We start from the raw sequence: 19,573 nt of genomic DNA, 5'->3' as shown, positions 1-19,573 counted from the left end.
GTGCTTTGCTCTAAATGCTAATACCAACAAACCACAATGACAATGCTAACATGCTAATGTTACGGAGGTATAATGCTTATCACGTTTACCATTCTAGTTTAGCCTTTGCTAATTAGCAATAAACACTATACAGCTGAGGCTCAAATTAAAATTTTGAAATCAATAATAATAACAATGATAATATTCAGAAGGCCAGTAAATATTGCGTTATGATAATCAAGTCGTCTTGAAATAATCAGTTGCATGAATCAGTTTTTCAGCATCTTCGTTTGTAAATGGTCACTGAAGTTTTTGTCGCCTTGTTCATGTGAGACCTGAAGCTCAGAAGTAATTTCCCCGGAACAGCATTTTTGTTTTTGTTTTAGGACTCACCTTTAATTTATGTTTTAATCAATAAATTGTTAATAAATACCTTGTATACATAAATATTTGATAGTTCAGTCCCAATCAAAGTAGTGGACAGTGACAGACTGACCTTGAAGTGAGCCATGCCTAAATGGCTGGACTGGATCAAAACCCTTTCTAAGTGACTATTTACAGATTGGTGATCTAATTTTTGATCAAAGAAACTTTTTGAAGACATATAAGAATCAAAGTGACATATTTAGCGGGCAGGAGTTCCTCTTTTTCTTTAACTATACTCTTGCTAATGTTCAGAAGCTCTGCAACAAATTCTTTAGAAGACTTTTTGATGTTTGATGAGTAGTCAAGTGAATTTGACTATATGCTTCGTAGTCTGTTTTCAGGGACATGGCAGGATCACCACAGAACTTTATATAGCAAATTGTGATACTGTATGCCTCAAAACCATTTAACATTTAACTGAGACGTCAGACTGAGTTCTCACCTGAACTTTGATGAACTCTAAGTTCAGTTACAAAACAGCTCTGAATCACGATTCAGGAGGATTTTAGGGCTGTTGTCTAGTCAAGGATGATTAAACCAATAAAATAATGTTACATCTTGTTATATGCTCTGTTACATACAACCAAAAGCCCCGTATTATACTACATTCTACAGTACAGTACATTTTGGCGCAAGAAATATTCCACAAATCAAATCATTCATCAAGGGTCACAAAGGTCAATTAACATGATGAAAGCCATTTTCCTAAATGCCACCCTTCCTGAATCAGATACAGTATATTGAGTATAATATCTCGCTGATCCTCCTTTTGGCATGATAATTGGTGTCACTCTCCTGGCTCAGTCTTCTAAATGTTATCTGATGCAAAAGGCGTCAGAACGTAACAAGATATGGATGTTGGCAGTGCTTATTAGATTACCAGGACAGAGAGCACATTGATTAGGTACGATAACGACAGAGGAAGCTGAGTTAAAGTGTTAATCTGTAATTCTAGACAGAACGGGGCAGTCGACCCTCAAAATACAGCTGTGAAGGAGAAATTCTGTGCTTTTAGGATAAAATTTTAGGTGACAAAATGGCCTATTCTCCATTTTATTTACTACTATGACTACTTTCATACCCAGCATGATACTATCACCTGTTACTCATGAACCTGTTTACCTGTTGAATGATCCAAACAGGTGTTTTTGGAGCAATGACTAAACTACTAAAATCAATTAAGTCAATGAGGTCAAAAATTATATTGTCTTTGTCCTGTTTTGAAATTGAGCATATGTCAAAAAGGGTTAACAAATGATCACATTCTGTTTTATTTATGTTTAACACAGCGTCCCAACTTTTTTGGATTGGGGTTGTATCTTACTTTGATTTTTTTCTTCCTTTCTTCTTCCTCTCAAGAGATATTTTCCCTTGAATGAATGAGAGACTAAGTGTAGCTTTGTGCTTGTCAAGCAGTCAAAATGAAACACACCTGACCTGTTGATATAAAATAATCTCTCTGGCTTGCCTGGCTAAGTCTGCTAAATGTCATTTGATGCAAATGGAATCAGAGCACAGTACGACGGATACACAGCCTGCCGCTGCTTATTAGATTACCAGGACACACAGTACATTGATTAGCTGTGATAATAATGGATAATGTTCAGTTTAAGTATTAATCCATAGCTGCAGACACAACAAGGCTGGAGCTCTGCCACACAGAGCCAAGGGAAGATGTTTTTTTAAATACTGACTGTATGCAAGGATAGTTTGCAATATTGAAGGTTTAAATGAGTGTTTGAATATTTTATGTATATTGTAAAACATCTCAAGGAATATAAATCTTATGTGCACATTCCCATGATATTTTGATTCAAAAGCTACCACTAAACATTATAATTTCAAATTTCACAAATTGTCTTGGGTGTATTTCTGCTGAATAAAACAAAATCCTTAAAAACCACAATACTTGACAATGTCTGGATTGTGCAGCTCTGATCGAGATGCAGCATTATAATTTAATTAGTTTTTATATTGTGCATGTGTACTGTTTGTTTTCTTATTATTGTAATTCAGTGAAGTAAATAAGCATTGGTGAGATGTTAATGTGTATTACTATCATACAGCTGGGCTACAGGCATAAATCACTGCAGTGCTGTAAACTGCAGCAGAGAGTAACAACATTTGCTGGGTGGGAATGTTTATTAAATTATCAGGATTGAGAGAACATTGATTAGCATGGACAATAATGGGGAAGATAGTGAATATTAATAGGAAGAGGGAGCTAATCCATTATTCATAGTAACACAAACAATGACAGGACTCGTTCACTAAGCTGTGCAAAATGGAGGAGAATACGCAGAGCCCTGTGTGCAGTGCACACCGGTGTGCTTCAGACTTGTACATTAATAGATGTTTTATTCCCCCTGTAAAAGTTTTCTTTTGTATGTAAAGTGGTGGTTGAATCTGATGCTGTTGTGTTGCATTTCATGTCATGTTTTCCATTTTGCTCAACAGGAAATCCCTGTGGGTCCCGTCACTTAATTAACAACACAATTTATTGCACAGACGTCTTGCATGAATTATGTTGAGCCAAGTGGGGGTAAGTATATGTGTGTTTTGTGTGGGTGTATACATGTCTGCACTTGCGATAGTGCCTATATATGTGTGTGTGTGTGTGTGTGTGTGTGTGTGTGTGTGTGTGTGTGTGTGTGTGTGTGTGTGTGTGTGTGTTTTAATCTAAAGTGCAGTCCAAATCCCCAAGTCAGAGGCTTATCATCTCCTCACTCCTTCCACTTCATTAGCATTATCCACCATTATTGTAGTACTTTGCCTCTCTCTCTCTCTCTCTCTCTCTCTCTCTCACACACACACACACACACACACACACACACACACACACACACACACACACACACACACACACACACACACACACACACACACACACACACACACACACACGCACACACACACACACAGGACCACATGTTCAAGCATTTGTACCTGAGCAGAGATCAGAGCTTGGTCTTAAAAGATGATCCCACAGGAGCCAGACAGAAGCTGCTAAATACAGTAGGCAAATTTACAACCAACACACCCTCCCTGAGACACTGTGCTGAGAATGACTAAAACTTTCGTAAAAATTCACTGCTGACTGTTGTAAAATTTCCAGGAAACTGTGCTTGTTAGGTGATGAGAGCATGAAGACCAAAATCAGCTGCTCGATAATATGGCATGAAACACAAGATGAGGGGAACCTACAGGACTGTATAGAAAGTTAAAAATGTTCAGTCATTTCTGTAGGAAATAACATTACATCACATCACAATCACAGTGAGGGTTTTGGTTTCCAAACCAGACTAAAACACTGGCACTCTGGAGGCAGCAGTTTGCTGACTTGTTTGTTGTAAGGTATTTCTAACATTTTGTCCACTATTTACTAAAGGGTTTGTTTACATGGAGCGTGAGGTAACTGGTAATGAGACATTGTAAAGCTAATAATCACTGATAGTCAACCTACAGATTTACTATGATTGACTATTACATATATGACTTATCATATTTGTATTATTTCCCAAATGTATCAATCTGCAAAACACCATTGATCAGAATAAATACAAGGCTTCTTCGTTAGTATTATTATTAGTATTAGTCATTTACTATTGCTCTGCAGCGGATGTGTTGGCATGGAGCATCAGGATGAAAGATGTACCAGGTACACATGGATGATTCTGGTGCCAATGTTCTCCCCCACAAAACAAATGAAAAACGAGACACAAATGCACAACCACAGTTGTTTGTTTAAACCAGCAGCAGAGTGTTTATCGTGCTGTCTGGCAATGATATGCCCCTGGACCTGACATCAGTTGGAATCAATGGTTGCCAGCATAGCTAATATATCAGCCGTAGCCCCGTGCTTCTGCCCCTTGCATGGCTGTGTTCTCCATATGAAGTCTTTCCTGTCTGCCCAGGCAGGCTGAGATTTTGATATTTGTCAGCAGGCACTGACACCGGGCTGATAGTTTGAACCTGTCACCAAAGGCAAGCGTCAAGCTCCTCTCAATCAAAGAGAGCCTCTTAACCTCCTCTGTCCTTCTCACCCCACCATTCATCTCTGAATAACTTAATAGTTTCATGGATCTGTCCTTTCTGTCTTTACTTCTCAATCTCTCTTTCTTCCATCTCTAAATGCTAAATGCCAGGCCAACAGACTTTTGTCACCACCATCCCAGAACCATCTCGAAAAACAATTTCAACCATCCCAAAGGAAATGTGAACCATACAAAATCAAAAAATATATTTTTTTACTTTGTTATTATCATCTATTGTTATCCTTTAATCACATAGTTTATGTAACACACTTTGTGATCAATAACAGCTACATGCACTTCTTGTTGTTGTACCTCAGCAGCGTGCTTCAGTACAGAACTGGAGTAAATGTATCTGGTTACTTTCATCTCTGACAGAAGTTTGGTAAAATGTAAACACTGATGTAAAGTGTCTATAATTTTAACTCCAAACTTAAAGTACTTTCATCTCCAAACAGTACTTCAGTACATTTATTTACTGAAAACTTGTGCTGTCACTCTAACCTGCAGTTCACTGTATAACACATCATGTCCCTCTGTGCATTTAGCTCTGTTAGCTGTTAGCTCAAATTGGGGGATGAAAAATTGGTAATGCAGCCTTTGTCACTAATGCCCAAAGTTCTGGAACACACTACAAACATATCTCTCCACTTCAGCCTTTAACTAGCCACAACTTCCTGATGCAGATCTGAGACTTCTGTGCTTTTCCTCGTGCTTATGCATTGCTGCCCCTCTTTTAAATTGTCATATTTTGCTTGACTTTATGCACTCTATGTAGTCTTTTTTTTTATCTATATTTTATTATTTTATTCTGTGGTTTTATGCATTGTCTTTATTTTATTTTCCATCTTTTTTCTATCTTACTAACTTACTATAATTATCACGTGGGTTTTATTCTCCATCTTATTCTCCATCTTCATTGTATTTCTGTTTTTATGTCCATTCTGTTTTTTCCATGTAAAGCGCTCACTTGGTGCATGTTATTTCTTTCTTGTAAACCACTTTGAGCTGCAATTCCTGTATGAAAGGTACTATACAAATTAATTTTATTATTATCAGTATCATTATAAATAGCTCCATTAGCAGTAAGTTCTAATAGCTCCATTAGCTCTATTAGCTCCATTAGCTTTTAGCTCCATTTGCCAAACACACTACAGGACTCTGCTGCCCAAGCTGCTAACAGCTAACCAGCTCCTCTGCTGAGTTCACCATAGATTTGTTGGTCACAATGTAGCATTATCAGGGAAAAGTAGGGTACATTTACCCTTAATAGTGACTTTATGATGTCCTTTTGGATTTTAACACATCAGAGATGCAGGACGCATACGTTACAACATCACTGCGAAACAAAACATCATGGAATCAACCACAATAATAAGTGATAGAAACTACAGTAACAAGGCGCACTTCATTGTAGTCAGCGTTTGGTTCAGTCAGTCTTTTGCTAAGAGACAGTTACACATCTATGTATACATACAGTACATACAAAAAGTTCTTTTTTTTCATCCTGAAGGCATCTCTGGGAAGATCTCTCTTCATCCCAAATACATTTTCTATTGTCCACAGGATGATGGGACGCCATTAGTCTCGAGCCCTGCCAAATCCTGTCTTTACATCACACCTGACTACAATGAACTGATACGCACGCACGCACGCGTGCGCACACACACACACACACACACACACTGTCACGACCTGTGTGTCTTGCCTTGGCACATTAATGGAGATTGTGTCAGCGCCTCAGGAAGGAATTACTGCCACTTGCTGAGCCCTTACACTCACTGTCTATCACAGATACACACAAAGACCTACAGTACAAAGTCATACATAGGCAACACACATACACACAGCTTCTATACTGTCATGCTGTCATTCATTCACTCATTCATGAATTTTCTATGTGCTCTTTAAATTCCATGCAAGATTTTGAGAAGGAAGAGATTTGTTTAAACGGACTCCTTCACTTCATTTGCTGACTTAAATTCAATCTCATTTTAAGTCAAAGGTACATTATTGCCATGAAAAGCTTCTGCCAAAACAAAAACATTTCTCGAATCCCTCACTGACTCCAACTCCAGTAACAGGCCAGACAAAACCTTCATCCTGTCTGTCTCTGCTGGATCTGTTTCCAGATTCAAACTAGTTGTTTTCATCCTGTTGTTTATCATCCAAACCTGAGACATTTATCAACAGTGACTTTTGTCCGCCCGCAGGATTAAATTATATTCATACCCAAACACTTAGTCCCTCACTATAAATCAGCATTATTCCATTATAGATTTCATTTATGGAGCCAGAAAACTACAACAATCTTCCCTTGCTGCACAAATTTAAAATGACGAAGTAAGGACAGACGTGTATAGACAGAAATGCACATACACACATTGATAAAACACACTCCTGCAGCTCCTTGTCAAAGCAGACCTACCTCAGTGAGGTGCGGGTTTGGGTTGAATCCGCACTGGTTACAGACGGTTGCTTTACACTGGGTGCAGGTGTTGTAGTTGGGTACGGCCGGTGGGTTGGACAGCTCTGTGGTGGTGCACACTGGGCATAGTTTGCTGCTCGGCATCGGTGCGATCTGCGGCACCGAGTAGGGCGAGGTTGGCGTGACGCCGCGGTCAGGAGACACCGAGGGAGAACGGCCCGTCCTTGAACCACCTGAACCACTGAAGTCGACTTGAAGGTTTCGGCGGGAGGCGTGTTGACCGGGACTTTGACCTCCGTGGCTCCCCGTGCCAGGACCGTGACCCATCCCGTGGCCTGACCCTGTGCTCTGCCCTGTGCCGGGCCCCTGGCTTGACTGCATATGTCGGGGGGAAATTGGGCTCTCGTGAGTGGCCAGGCGATAGGGCTCGCCAGCTCGGGACCCTATCCCTCCACCAGTGCCCATTCCTCCTCCTATCCCACCTCCACCCATTCCACCTCCCATTCCTCCCATCCCTCCTCCTCCTCCTATGCCTCCCATCCCTCCTCCTCCTATTCCTCCCATTCCTCCCATCCCTCCTCCTCCTATTCCTCCCATTCCTCCTTGTTGCATGCCAGGCTTGGGGCTACCCATTGGACCCATAGGACCCCTGGAAGAGAGGGACAAAGTAAAAGAAAAGAGAATTAATGATCAAGTTAGATTGCATTTTCCAGTTGATCCACCCCCACCTATTGTTACCAGATCTTATAATAATCAATTCATTATTCCTGTATTGTTTTGTTTTTTAATTAATGCTGGGGCAGACTAAATGTAATATGGCAGCGTTGGCTGATGCAACCCCAGCTTTTAATGGAAAAAATATCTTATTTTATTTAATGCATTATTAAATGAATGAGCACTACAAAGAATTCAGCCTGGTAATTGTGACTGTATTCTAGCAAATTTAATTATATTCTCACTACCAGAGAAAGAGCTGCACAAACCACATTAATAACCAGCAAAATAATTACTGATTCATTCTTTGGTAGCAGCTGAAAGCCATGGAAGGACCTCCGAACATCCACAGGCCACAACAAATTAAGGTGGAACATAACAGGCTGCGGCAAGACAGAGCACACACACACACACACACACACACACATACAGAAATATTTCTGCTGTGTGTCAAAGGCGACATGCACACACACACCCCTCAGGCAGAACATAACACACAAACAGGCACCTAGACAACACTCACTCAGTGCACACCTCAGAAGACACACACACACACACACACACACACACACACACACACACACACACACACACACACACCTGAGGGGAAGCAAATAGCTACAAAACTGCCTGAGGACATTTCTAAATTATGAAAAGAAAGTTATGTTAACGATGAAAAATTCCTCAAAGTTGTTTTTCCTTTTTTTTGTCGTGGAGTGATAAAATTTCAGCGTGAGTGACTCTTCCTGATAGAGTGGTGTGAAAAACACAATTGTGTGCACTGTATTTCAAGAATCCGAATGTTTGAAACCTGTTGCTGTAAATTCACACCATCATTGTGTAACTTTTCCTGTTATGAATATCTAAAATCTAAAGTCTTGATTCTTCTGCAAGTGCATCACAATCTTAGATTCTGCCAATTCAAACTTCTTTCAGACTTCCACACACAGCACTACATTTAACAGGTAAGTAAACTCAATCAGTGCATATGAACGAGCAAAGCTTGTCCCCAAAGCGTCAGCTGAAACTCAAATGAATGAGCCCAAATGAAATATATGCAACAAATATACATCTTCATCTTGTTCTGTGACTGAGAGTTAAAATCAACACCTCTACACTGGAAATTTTGATCCTGAGGCCAAGCCACACGCGCCTGTAAAACATAAAATCACACTTGATGACTGTAATCACAGCATGGAGATGAACCTCTCCTGTATGCTGTTTTAATCTTTGGAAGCAAAAGAAGAGGGATGACCTCATTCTTGGCTTGGCTTCATATCTTGGCTTTCTAAAATAGAATAAAAAAAAATCTGGTAGCTTTGCTTTTGAAATGATGCAGTGCAGTGTTCGTTACAGTTTGAGGTTTCTCCTAAGTTCCCCTGAGTTAGTAGTGTGAGTCACGTGCAGTATCATGTCCTGACACTTGTGCATCTCATTGTGGGAAAGGATTTCATTTCAAACCTCTGGACTAAATGAGTCCGGCCTTGGTGTGTCACCAACTTTAAATGGTTCAAACACACCGAAAATTGGAAATGTGGATTTATTGCGCTCCAGTCTCACAATGTTCCAGTCTGCTTTCACTTTCAGTGAAAGTATTTCTTCTTGCGGACAGTCTGGCCATGACAAAGTCTGTGTGTGTGTCTGACTTTGTCCTTTTCTATTTTATTTGTCTTTCTCTCTATAAACCTCTTCTTCTTCTCCATCACATCCACCTATCTTTGCACAACCCCTCCCCTCTTCATTGTCTCTCTGTCTTTCACTCTCTATTATCTTTTGGCCATGTCCTCGCTCACCCAGTGTTTTCTTTTTTCCTCTGTTGAACCTCACCTTTTTTTAACATTTTCATTTCCGCTCTTGAAAAGGAAGTGAACCTTAGGAGACCCTGTTTGTCTTTCTTATACTGTGTCTAACGGTCCAGGAAACACTCTTAAAAGAATGAAATGCCAGTGACAAAAAACTTGATCTTGCAACATTTTTGCTATTCAGGGTCTCTAGGTAAGAATTGTACAGTGAGTGAATGAGTGTATAAAATAATTTCTAAAAGTTGAATGACATTCTTTCAGTGTTCAACATTGCTGACAGCCATTTTAGTGGAAAAAGTTCACCTGCAGCAGCCCTCTGAAGTGGATCGGGTAATGGCTAACAGCTGCCTCATAGGGCCAGAGTGACTTCTTTGAAACTAACAAAAAATACTGATTTAACTGACTGAACACAACAAAGTTTGTCCGTGCTATCTTAGAGACCACACTTCCATCAGTCATCACACATTTTCAGACCTGCACAGCATGTTTGTGTGTGTGTGTGTGTGTGTGTGTGTGTGTGTGTGTGTGTGTGTGTGTGTGTGTGTGTGTGTGTGTGGGTGTGTGCGTGCACGCGCATTTGAAGGGGAACGGGGGTGACTCAACAAAAAACTCAAAGCTTCACTGATTCAGCCAGCAGAGACACAGAAGAAGACGGGATAAGAGACTTAAAGCTGACAGGGAAACTGATGGGAGAGGAGGAAGAGAGAGAAAAACAGGGACAAAAGAACATGAGCTGCAGCAAAATTGGTTCTGTATTTTGCCAAAAATGATTCTGTTTGTATTCTGCCACCAACACCTTGTTTCTGGTGGGTGCTGTGTTGCTAGTAGCAACCACTATGGGCACAGTTCTACAGGTGCCATGTCATTGTTCTGACGGCACGTTATTCTGACTCTCTGGATTATCTTTTTCCCCATCTATGTTCTGCAAAGATCTGCCACGACTCTGCCTCTCACTGGCTCTGTCATCTACTTTTCAAATGCGGTTGTTGAAACATTATCTATAGATGTGTTTTATCGTTGTTGGTTTGTGATTTTGTTTTTCTGCGATTAGTTTAGTGGAAGCCATCGTAGCTCTCTGTGGGCAACTGTTAATTGACAGTTGGACCTACTATTCCACATTTCGTTCTTCTTACTTTATGTCTTTCAGATGCTGTGTGTGTGTTTGCTTGGCCTTTCCTTTGTATTCGCACTTCCATCTGATCTTTTAATTGTGACACTTTGTTTCTTCCTGGCATAAATGTAACTACAGTAATTTAGCAGCTACTCTATGCTTTTGTGAATCCAGTTTTCTTGTTACTGTGATCAGTTTTATAATCCCTTTAATCCAACCCTTGTCCTTTCGTCTCATCCTTTTGACATCCCGTCATTGGCATTGGCTACACAGCATGTTTACCTCCACAGAAGATCTGAAGGTCTGGTACCGATTTTCTAATTGTCTCTATATCCATAAAGCTGCTGTACATAGATAATTTTGGGCTCTACAGTATATACAAACATTAAAAAATATATAGAATGACAAAAAAAAAAAATCAACTTCAGGACTATAAGATTTAGAGGAATGTGAGAAAGAAGCAGAAATCCATCCATCCATTTTCAATAGCGACTAAGAAGCAGAAATATTTTGGAAAATTATAGAGGGAATGGGACATAAGAAGACAGATAAAGCAAGAGAGCTGGGGAAAGTCATTTTCATTATCAGAAGACACCATCACTAATTGTTATGAGAAACTGAGGCTGACGTAGGTGACAAGCCAAATAATAGCAGCCGTCCGTCTTTCTGTGTGTTTACACACTTCGCCTCTGCGTTGCACTAGGGACATTCATCACTGTCGCACACAGCCTTTAATGACCTAATACACATGCTTGTTCAGTCAAAGTGATTTCACCCACTCCCATTATAACCCTCAATTTACTGTCTCAATGTGGGAGAGAGGGAAAAGGCTCGTCTGGCAATCATTCGTAAGTGACAAAGACAGGGGCAGATGAATAGAGACAGAGTGAAGAGGAGAAAATGATGTGAGGATGTCACACTGTCCTGCCCAGGTCTCTGCAGTGAGACCATGTTAACCTCAGAGGGACTTTTTCATCCACTGTTTTAAATAATGTCTAAAAGAGGCTTCACTACAGTGGCCATTTCAGGATTTGTCCGACTCAGACTGTCAGTCTCAGCCCTGTCAACTAGACAAAAAAAAACGTTGTTTTAGAAGTTACACCCTCACTTTTCATTGTAATAGATGGTGCAGCTTTTACTTTTTGAGATAATGCCTCCATATTGTATATTTTATATCATGGAGCACAATATTGCAGCTGATGGTTTGACAATGAAACAGTTTAGAAAATGTAGTTGATTAGATCAATTCTTCACTGCGAAGGACGGAGGAAGAGGTGGGCTGCAGTCTGCTGCCTGTCTGTAGTTTTTCATCTGCAATCTTTGAAAAGCCCCAGAGGAGGTGCTTTCACTGTTTATTGATGTTAGCTTTACTATCCTTCTCTACCTCTTGATACACACAGCAAACAGAGGTGTGGGCAGGATTTACCTGATTTTGTTCCCCTGGCCAGGTACATTCCTTATCCCACCTCTACAGCACAAGCAAGACAAGTCTATTTAGGTTATTGGTGGACCCAAACTAAACATCTATTTCCTCCTCCTCCTCTAGTCCTCCTCCACCTCTGTTTCTTCCCACTCAGGGCTGTTGACAGAATTGCTTTTGTATGGCCCATTTATTTCCATCTGCCTCCTCCTTCTCTCTCCCCTGTCTCTCTCACTCACCTCTCATTGTTTTCTGTCCTTTATCTGTCTCCTCTCTTCTCTTGTCAATTTTCCTTCCTTTCTTTCAGTTCTTCAGATTTGTGCAAATTTAGTTTTGGAAGCACAGATTAGCTCATTGATTTGAATAGAAATGACATTCGTGATGCAGACTAAGAGTAAAGTCAGCTAGTTTGTACTTATCGCTCTTTGACATATCAATAGATACTCTAATAGGTTTGTTAGCATGTCATTACCTTAATGGAGGGCAATCTAGGACAAGCTTGTCTCTGAATTTAAGATTTCTTTGACAGTAAAACTCAAGTCGTCTCACCAATACCAATTTAATTACACACATTTCTATCTGCCTCCTCTTCTCTCCCTTTCCCTCTTCTTTGTCTTTGATTATTATTTTCCCGTCCCTTTTCCATCAAATCCTTGTGATGGTTCATTTCTTTGGAATGACTGAAAACAGAAATTAATTCATTCTTGTATTTGAAAGGCTAACAGACTCACTAAGCTAACAAAAAAGAGTCAACTTGGATAGTTTGAACTTGGGATACACACAGCAGCAGTTTGCTAGCCTTATATCAACTAAACCTTCTAATATTAGCTTAGCAGAGCTAAGCTGGCTAGCATGATATAAACATGACAATGCAAATTAAATGTTTCACTCACTCATGTAAATGACATTCATGTTCTTGAAAAGGTCAACAAGGACACTTTCTACTAGCTTTCAACACAGCTACCCACTTAGGTGAAACGTGGAAGGTCAACTTTGACGAAGTAGCCATTAGCTAGCATGTTGTTAGTTTAGCAGAGCGCTAGGCTGTAACGTTTGCTGCTAATACCCGTCTCTAGGTTTAACATTTTTTAGCAGAAATGTGTGAGTAATTTCATTTCACAGTGGCTCAGCTTCTGCTAAAAACATTTTTCCAAGCTCAAACTCCAGTACGCCCTTCATTTCCTACCTTAAGCTGGATGCAGGCCTGAGTCTCTTCCCTCTCTGCTAACCTTCAGTGACCTTGCCTCTCCAGGGTCGCTCCTCAGCTTAGGCAGGAAACTCATCTTCTGAGCAAGTGCATCAGGAGGTCACTCAGTCATATCTCTGCTCACTCAGACTCTTCTTACCTCTTTTAGTTCTTCAGTCTATGGTCACATGAATATTTCCAGGCACTTTTGTTTCCTTTTGCTGATTGCTTGTATTTCACACAATGTTGATATAACTGCTACCAGTAGCAAGTAACGTTCAGGCTGTCAGGTAAACGTCTAAATTAAAACACATGAAGGCAGCCCATCATCAGCACTGTTGCTTCTCACCTAGGCCAGCAAGCTGATAGATTTGGCAGTTTATGTTCTTTTCACCTCTTCGCTCTGAACAGATGATGCAACACCACACAAGCACACCCTGCTAATGGCTGTTACTATGGGTGCTGGGTCCACTGGGTACATGCGAGCATATACTGAATGCATGCACAAGTGGAAGCACATAAATTTAACCCCATGCGTGCACATAATCTGCATATATTTTGGATGAGAAATCAAACTTTATTGATTCTCATAGGGAAACTGGCACTTGCAGCAGCAAGCTAGAGAAAGTAAGTAGAGAAAGAAAATATGTGTACGCATACATATTCTTAGTAGTGCCTTTCACTGTTTTAAGGAGTGAGTGGGCAGCTCAGCAGGCTATTGTCTGTGTGACAGGACAACAAATATACTGTAATACACCACACCATGTGTTTTGCCATACATTCAATAGAGGGAGGAAGATAAGGAAAAGAGTCAGGAGATTGTCATTCAGAGGATGTTATTGTGGAGTTGCAGGGCTTGAATTGCTTTTTTCAATCAAACCAAAGACTATACGAGGTGATTTCAACAATGTATGCCTTCAGAGTGGAGATATTCAATGAACTCAGACTCTGGGAGGAAAACCTGTATCATCTCAGCTCTCTGTGGCACAATTTGACACATCTAATCTATCATGTAGAAGGTGATAACGCCCTCCCTTATTTTTTCTAGCAGACATGTTTGGTACCAGTGTTAATACAGGTAGCTTTTGTAATTATTTAGAACTGTAAAATGTACATTCATGGTAGACAATTCAATAAAAATGACAAGCTAATAATTCTAACTAAATGTAACGTCAATTATATTACTCTTCACTGAACAACAACAAAGAAAATTTATTAATACAGCAATACTAAATCCTACAGTGACACTGTGATCTCAAGCATGTCAGTTTGGTGTTTGATTCATCTTTCTAATGCTAAGATAATGTTATGTAACAGCTGCCTGTTCCACACACTCAAGCTCTAATCTCTTCTCTTAAAGTTGGTGGTGATAAGGTGGTGGTAGGGTAGGAATTTGTCATTAAATGGAAGAAGAGGAAGATGAAAGAGCAGAAGCAGAACAACTTTGATTGATCCATCATTATTAATTTAAGCATGTCTATTCATGCTGATGAGACACAATCTGCAGCTTTGATGTAGCTGTTACAGACCTATTTATGGTATATGAAACAGCTTGGAGCATGACAATGTTGAGGATCTCAAATTCTCTCTAGTTAAAGTTTTCATATCATGGGGTTTGGATGACTGTATCCATCAGATGATGAACATTAATTTAGCAGTAATGTGCTAGAGAGGCAAAGTTAGAAAAAGAGGTGAACAAAAATTATGTAAAATCAGCCTACTGGAGCGGTCTGTAGTGCATTATTATAGTATGTAAGCACTGGGCAAAGACAAAGCTTTGTTATGTAATCTATTAGCTGTGCCACACTGTAATGCTTGTGCACAGTCACACCAACACACACAGGCATGGAGGCAGGCATCTTAATACCTCCATGTATTGTATTACACAGAATTGCACATGTAGAACAGAACATGCACTCTCCCATACTGTACTAACAGCACATATACTGGTGGCAGTAGTTAGTGTAAGGCAGTACAGTGTAAGAAGCTTTGCTGCTAATGACTTTGTAATGATCCCACACAGGCCTGAGTGAAGGCCACAAACACTGACCTGGATTTCAATAGAGTCACATCCTACAAGGCTAAAGAATGAATTTTGCTGCCAAATGTGAAAGTGATATTCCGCCACCCCCACCCCCACCCACCAATATCTTCAGTGCCACCACAGCTACAATAAAATTTCTCATTTAAATCCCATTCAGTGGGATGCAGTGTAGGCCCATCACACCAGGCGCATGATGGTTGCTGTTTGATTTACGGCCAGAGAGGCTGGAGACCAACACTTAGAGCAGTAACTATTCTACGATACCCAGGTGCCTGTCTACACTCTGGCACGTACACACACACATACGCTTACTGTACTCTGCAGCAGTGATGCTCTCTGTTAGCCAGATGTCTAATGTACTTCTCCATCTATTTATGCCTTTAGCCCATATCTTTGGACTCTTTTGTTGCATTCTCAGCAGATGGCCGCTATAAACAACAACTACTGCTCCGTCATTTGAATGTTGTGTGTGTGTGTGTGTGTGTGTGTGTGTGTGTGTGTGTGTGTGTGTGTGTGTGCTAAATGCAAGCAGTGTTTGCACATCGCTTTTATTGATATATGCTTTTATACATGCGGCGTGTACACTGTTTATGTGTGTGTGTGTGTGTGTGTGTGTGTGTGTGTGTGTGTGTGCCCTGGTGTTTTTCATGCATGCATGCATGTTCCTCTCTGTGCTAAATCGGTCTCCAGCAGATGTGCTATTCCACATGAGCAGCTTTATAAAAGTGACAGTAGCCCTCATATACACACACACACACACACACACACACACACACACACGCACACACGCACACACACACACACACACACACACACACACACACACACACACCTGTCTACGTTTATCTCTCTGTGTGAGAACAAGCTCACAGTGTTTTGAGCAGGTAGAGTTGCCATCAACGCCCCAGTGCATAACAGACTGCTCATTATGAACCATATAAACACACAGAGAGAAACACAGCTGCCTGCACCTATGCCTAGAGCAATCACATACAGTAAGCCTGTATACAAATTTACTCTTCACATACTTACAACCCCCCCCCCCACACACACACACACTCACACACACACACACACACACACACACACACACACACACACACATACACACACACACACACACAGGGCAGCAGACGCTGATTGAGAAGTATAATGCATCATCAACTCTCCTCCCAGTCAAATCAAGTCCCTTAGAAAAGAAAAGGCTAGAACAGAAATTGGATTTTGAAAATTATATCTGTGTGGCTGACTTGCAGGCAGCCTGTCTGACTGGCCGTCTGACAGAATTACTTCTTAGCTCACTGTCTCCCCGACAGTCTAACAAGCTACCCACATGACTCACTAACCTGCTGGTCGCCAGGCTTAGTATACAGTACTTGACTGATCTTGACTGACTGTCTACTGTCTGATTGGCTAATTTATTGACCAATCAATTTATTGGTCGGCCAGTAGAATGACGGATGACTGAGCCATTATCTTGACGGGTCATTGACAGACAAAGTGTTCAGGATGCTAAGTTAGGATTAACTGGCTTACTAGTCGCTTGGGTGGTTGGTGAGCATTTCGAACGACTGGATGAATTGATAACTGACCGACTGGTCACCTGACATTAAGCTAACTGGCCAGAAGCTCCTGACTGACTGACCTTGCAATCCAACTAGTTTACAAGAGAAGATAAAAGACACCATGAGGCTGGTTGCGTCTGCTGATTGAATCATATACTGACTGGCTGATAAACTAACTGTCCTCCATTTTGCCTTGCAGGCACAGATGAGAATAGTGGTATTAATTCATATTGACAAATTGTGCATATATTCAGAGACATGTCTGATTAGCCTAAACCAGGGAAAATAGGCTAGCTCATAATTTCACACACACAGCATACAGCGATGGCACCATACAGACAAAAGTAGTCAGCGGAGTTGGATAACAGGCAACCCTGTGCTTTCGAAATGCCTTTATATAATTTGCAACAGCAGCTTGGTTTTGAAAAGGTGGAAAGGACCAACAGCTACCAGCTGCATGTAGTGCATAAATGTAACACTTTCAATACCAGAAAATCATTGTCAGGGAATATAATCCAGGTAGCAATTCTTGCAAAACATAATCAGGGGAAAAAAAATAAAATAAATGCAATCTCTAGGCGATGGGTTGAAATAGGAAAGTGGCGTATTCTGATGTGTTGACAGGTTGACGAGACACTGTGCTGGCGATCATAGAGAACAATTGGTGGCAGTTCAGGAGGTTTTCACTTTTGATGGACCTTCCAGTTTATGTCCAACTCTTCCATTAACTGACAGATGGGCTGACAGGGCAGCTGGTCAATTACCTTACCAACTGACTGGACTCCTCATTAATTGCTAACTGACTGTCTTAAGCCTCTGACTGGCTAACCTTCTGTCTGACCGACTGTCCAGATTACTGACCAATGATTTACAGAACAGACTGGATGATTACTTGCGACCTCAATGACTGGCTGCCTGTCTGAGCGAATGAACAGCTACCTGACTACCTGACTGGCTGCCTCACTACAGGCAGCACCTCAGTCGGTTCAGGCACTGAAATGAAAGCAGGCAAATCCTGACAAATGGAGGTTGGTGTGAAAATGATCAAAGGGAAAAGCAGTGAGATGCAGGAGAGAGGAGAGGAGAGAGGGGAGGTCTCGGAAAGGAATTACCCTGCTTAGCATGCTGCTCCACATGTGGAAACATATCCTTCATCCTCTTTTTCTCTCTCTCCATACATCCTCACATCCCTCCATTTATACATATTTATGTCTGCAGACCCACACACGGAAATCCATTTCAAGGTGTTTCCCCTCCTGCTGTACCTGCTCACTGAATCCAGTATGACTCTATACAACATAATGAGGCAACACCTACCGGGCTCAAGCCTCATCAGTATTTGACTTTTGTAATGTTTTATGAAATGTTTCAACCAATAAACACTGCATTATAGCTAGATAAACACAAAGAACAGCACAGTAAAGAGTAGATGTAAAAATGATACTTCAAACATTAAAATGTGAGGACAGATGTCTGTGTCTGACTCACACACTGACATCAAATGCAAAATGCATGTTGAAAATGAAACAGTACACAGTACCAAGCAAAGCAAAGAGAGCAAAAACCGAAGGGAGAGGCTGGACCATGTAGGTGTAAACACAGAGGAATACAAGTGTGAGGACGCAAAAGAAACACACAGCCATGTTGCAACAGTGAACATGTGAGCGGGGAGGTTTAAATAACATCCTGCAGCTCTGATTGGATCACTCTAAAGTGGGTGTGGCTTTGCAAATATTGAGTGAAGCTGTAAAGAACTGCTGGCCTCCACACAGGAGCCTTCCTCCTCACCAGGAGGAAGAGGATTAGAGCTCAAGCACACTCTTTTGAAAATCCAAATTTTTTTTACTGAATTAAACCCAAACACATATTTCCTATTATAATATTGCTCTTTTAGCTTTACATCACATTTGACTGGACATTTATGAATATGCCTCTGAGTTCAAGACGAACCATCCAAATAAAACCTATCCTTGGCAAATAGTAAGAGATAACTGAACAATTTAGTCAAGGAAACAGGAGTAGAACTTAGACAGATATATTTTATTTCATTAGTGGTTATGGTCAGGGGTAGTGGGTAAGGAATTTGGTTAAAGAGGGTCCTCACAAATATGACTCATACAAAATAAAACAATAAAGCCTGCACACTGTCCTGCTTACTGTTGGAATATGTATTTAATAAAGCAATAGACCAAGTAACCATCGGCTGGTATATGAGCAAATATCACAGGAGTTCCTGCAACCTAAATTAACCAATCAAAAGACAGCATCTTTTCTTGAAAATCTAAATCTAAAACCGGACAGTTTACATATTACAGTTTGTGCCCTCGCTCCTGTTTGCCCAGTGTCTCCTCTACTCTCTCTCCCTCTGTGATATTTGTTTACAGAGCGGCTTGTTTAGCCTTAATAAGTGCCATTCCATAATTACTCTCATTAAGTCAACCAACAGGCCCACAAGGGGATCAACAAAAACAAGGGCAGTATTGTGTTGCAGCTAAGCGAGCAAAAAGCAGGAACAGCATATTTTCACCTCACAAAGTCAGAGATGCACCTGAGCAGAAGAACAGTGAAAGTTTCATTGAAATTACATGAGACTGACTAAAGTCAAAGTGTGCTCAGATCAGCTGTTCAGAGTTCCATTTCATCTACAGACATAAACATACGAGGGCAAAAGCACCGCATCAATTAAAACTTAAGCCTAATTAACATTAAGACAAGCTTTAACGACCCTGATATTAGTGTTCCTAAAACAAAACTTTGGGAGAAATGTAAAACTTTGGGCAAAATATACATTCACAAATGTCCTCTAAAAACTGAACAAAGACAGAAAAGCTCAAAACCACGAGAGAAAAAATAATTACCAAAACAAA

At 40.6% G+C, this 19,573-nt stretch overlaps 1 protein-coding gene across 4 annotated transcripts in view; it reads right to left on the bottom strand.

The window, feature by feature from the left end:
• bsna (bassoon presynaptic cytomatrix protein a) overlaps positions 1 to 19,573 on the bottom strand; it is a 155,517-nt gene that overhangs the window by 114,530 nt on the left and 21,414 nt on the right. For all 4 annotated transcript variants that reach the window (XM_070968426.1, XM_070968427.1, XM_070968430.1 and 1 more), the window contains exon 2: positions 6,865 to 7,513. In XM_070968426.1, coding sequence (XP_070824527.1) covers positions 6,865 to 7,513 — 649 coding nt within the window. The remainder of the gene's footprint in view (positions 1 to 6,864; positions 7,514 to 19,573) is intronic.

The sequence above is a fragment of the Chaetodon trifascialis genome, chromosome 8 (assembly GCF_039877785.1).
Source record: "Chaetodon trifascialis isolate fChaTrf1 chromosome 8, fChaTrf1.hap1, whole genome shotgun sequence".
Lineage (NCBI taxonomy): Eukaryota > Metazoa > Chordata > Actinopteri > Chaetodontiformes > Chaetodontidae > Chaetodon > Chaetodon trifascialis.
The sequence above is the reverse complement of the archived record's forward strand: the minus strand, read 5'-3'. Positions and strand labels throughout refer to the sequence as shown.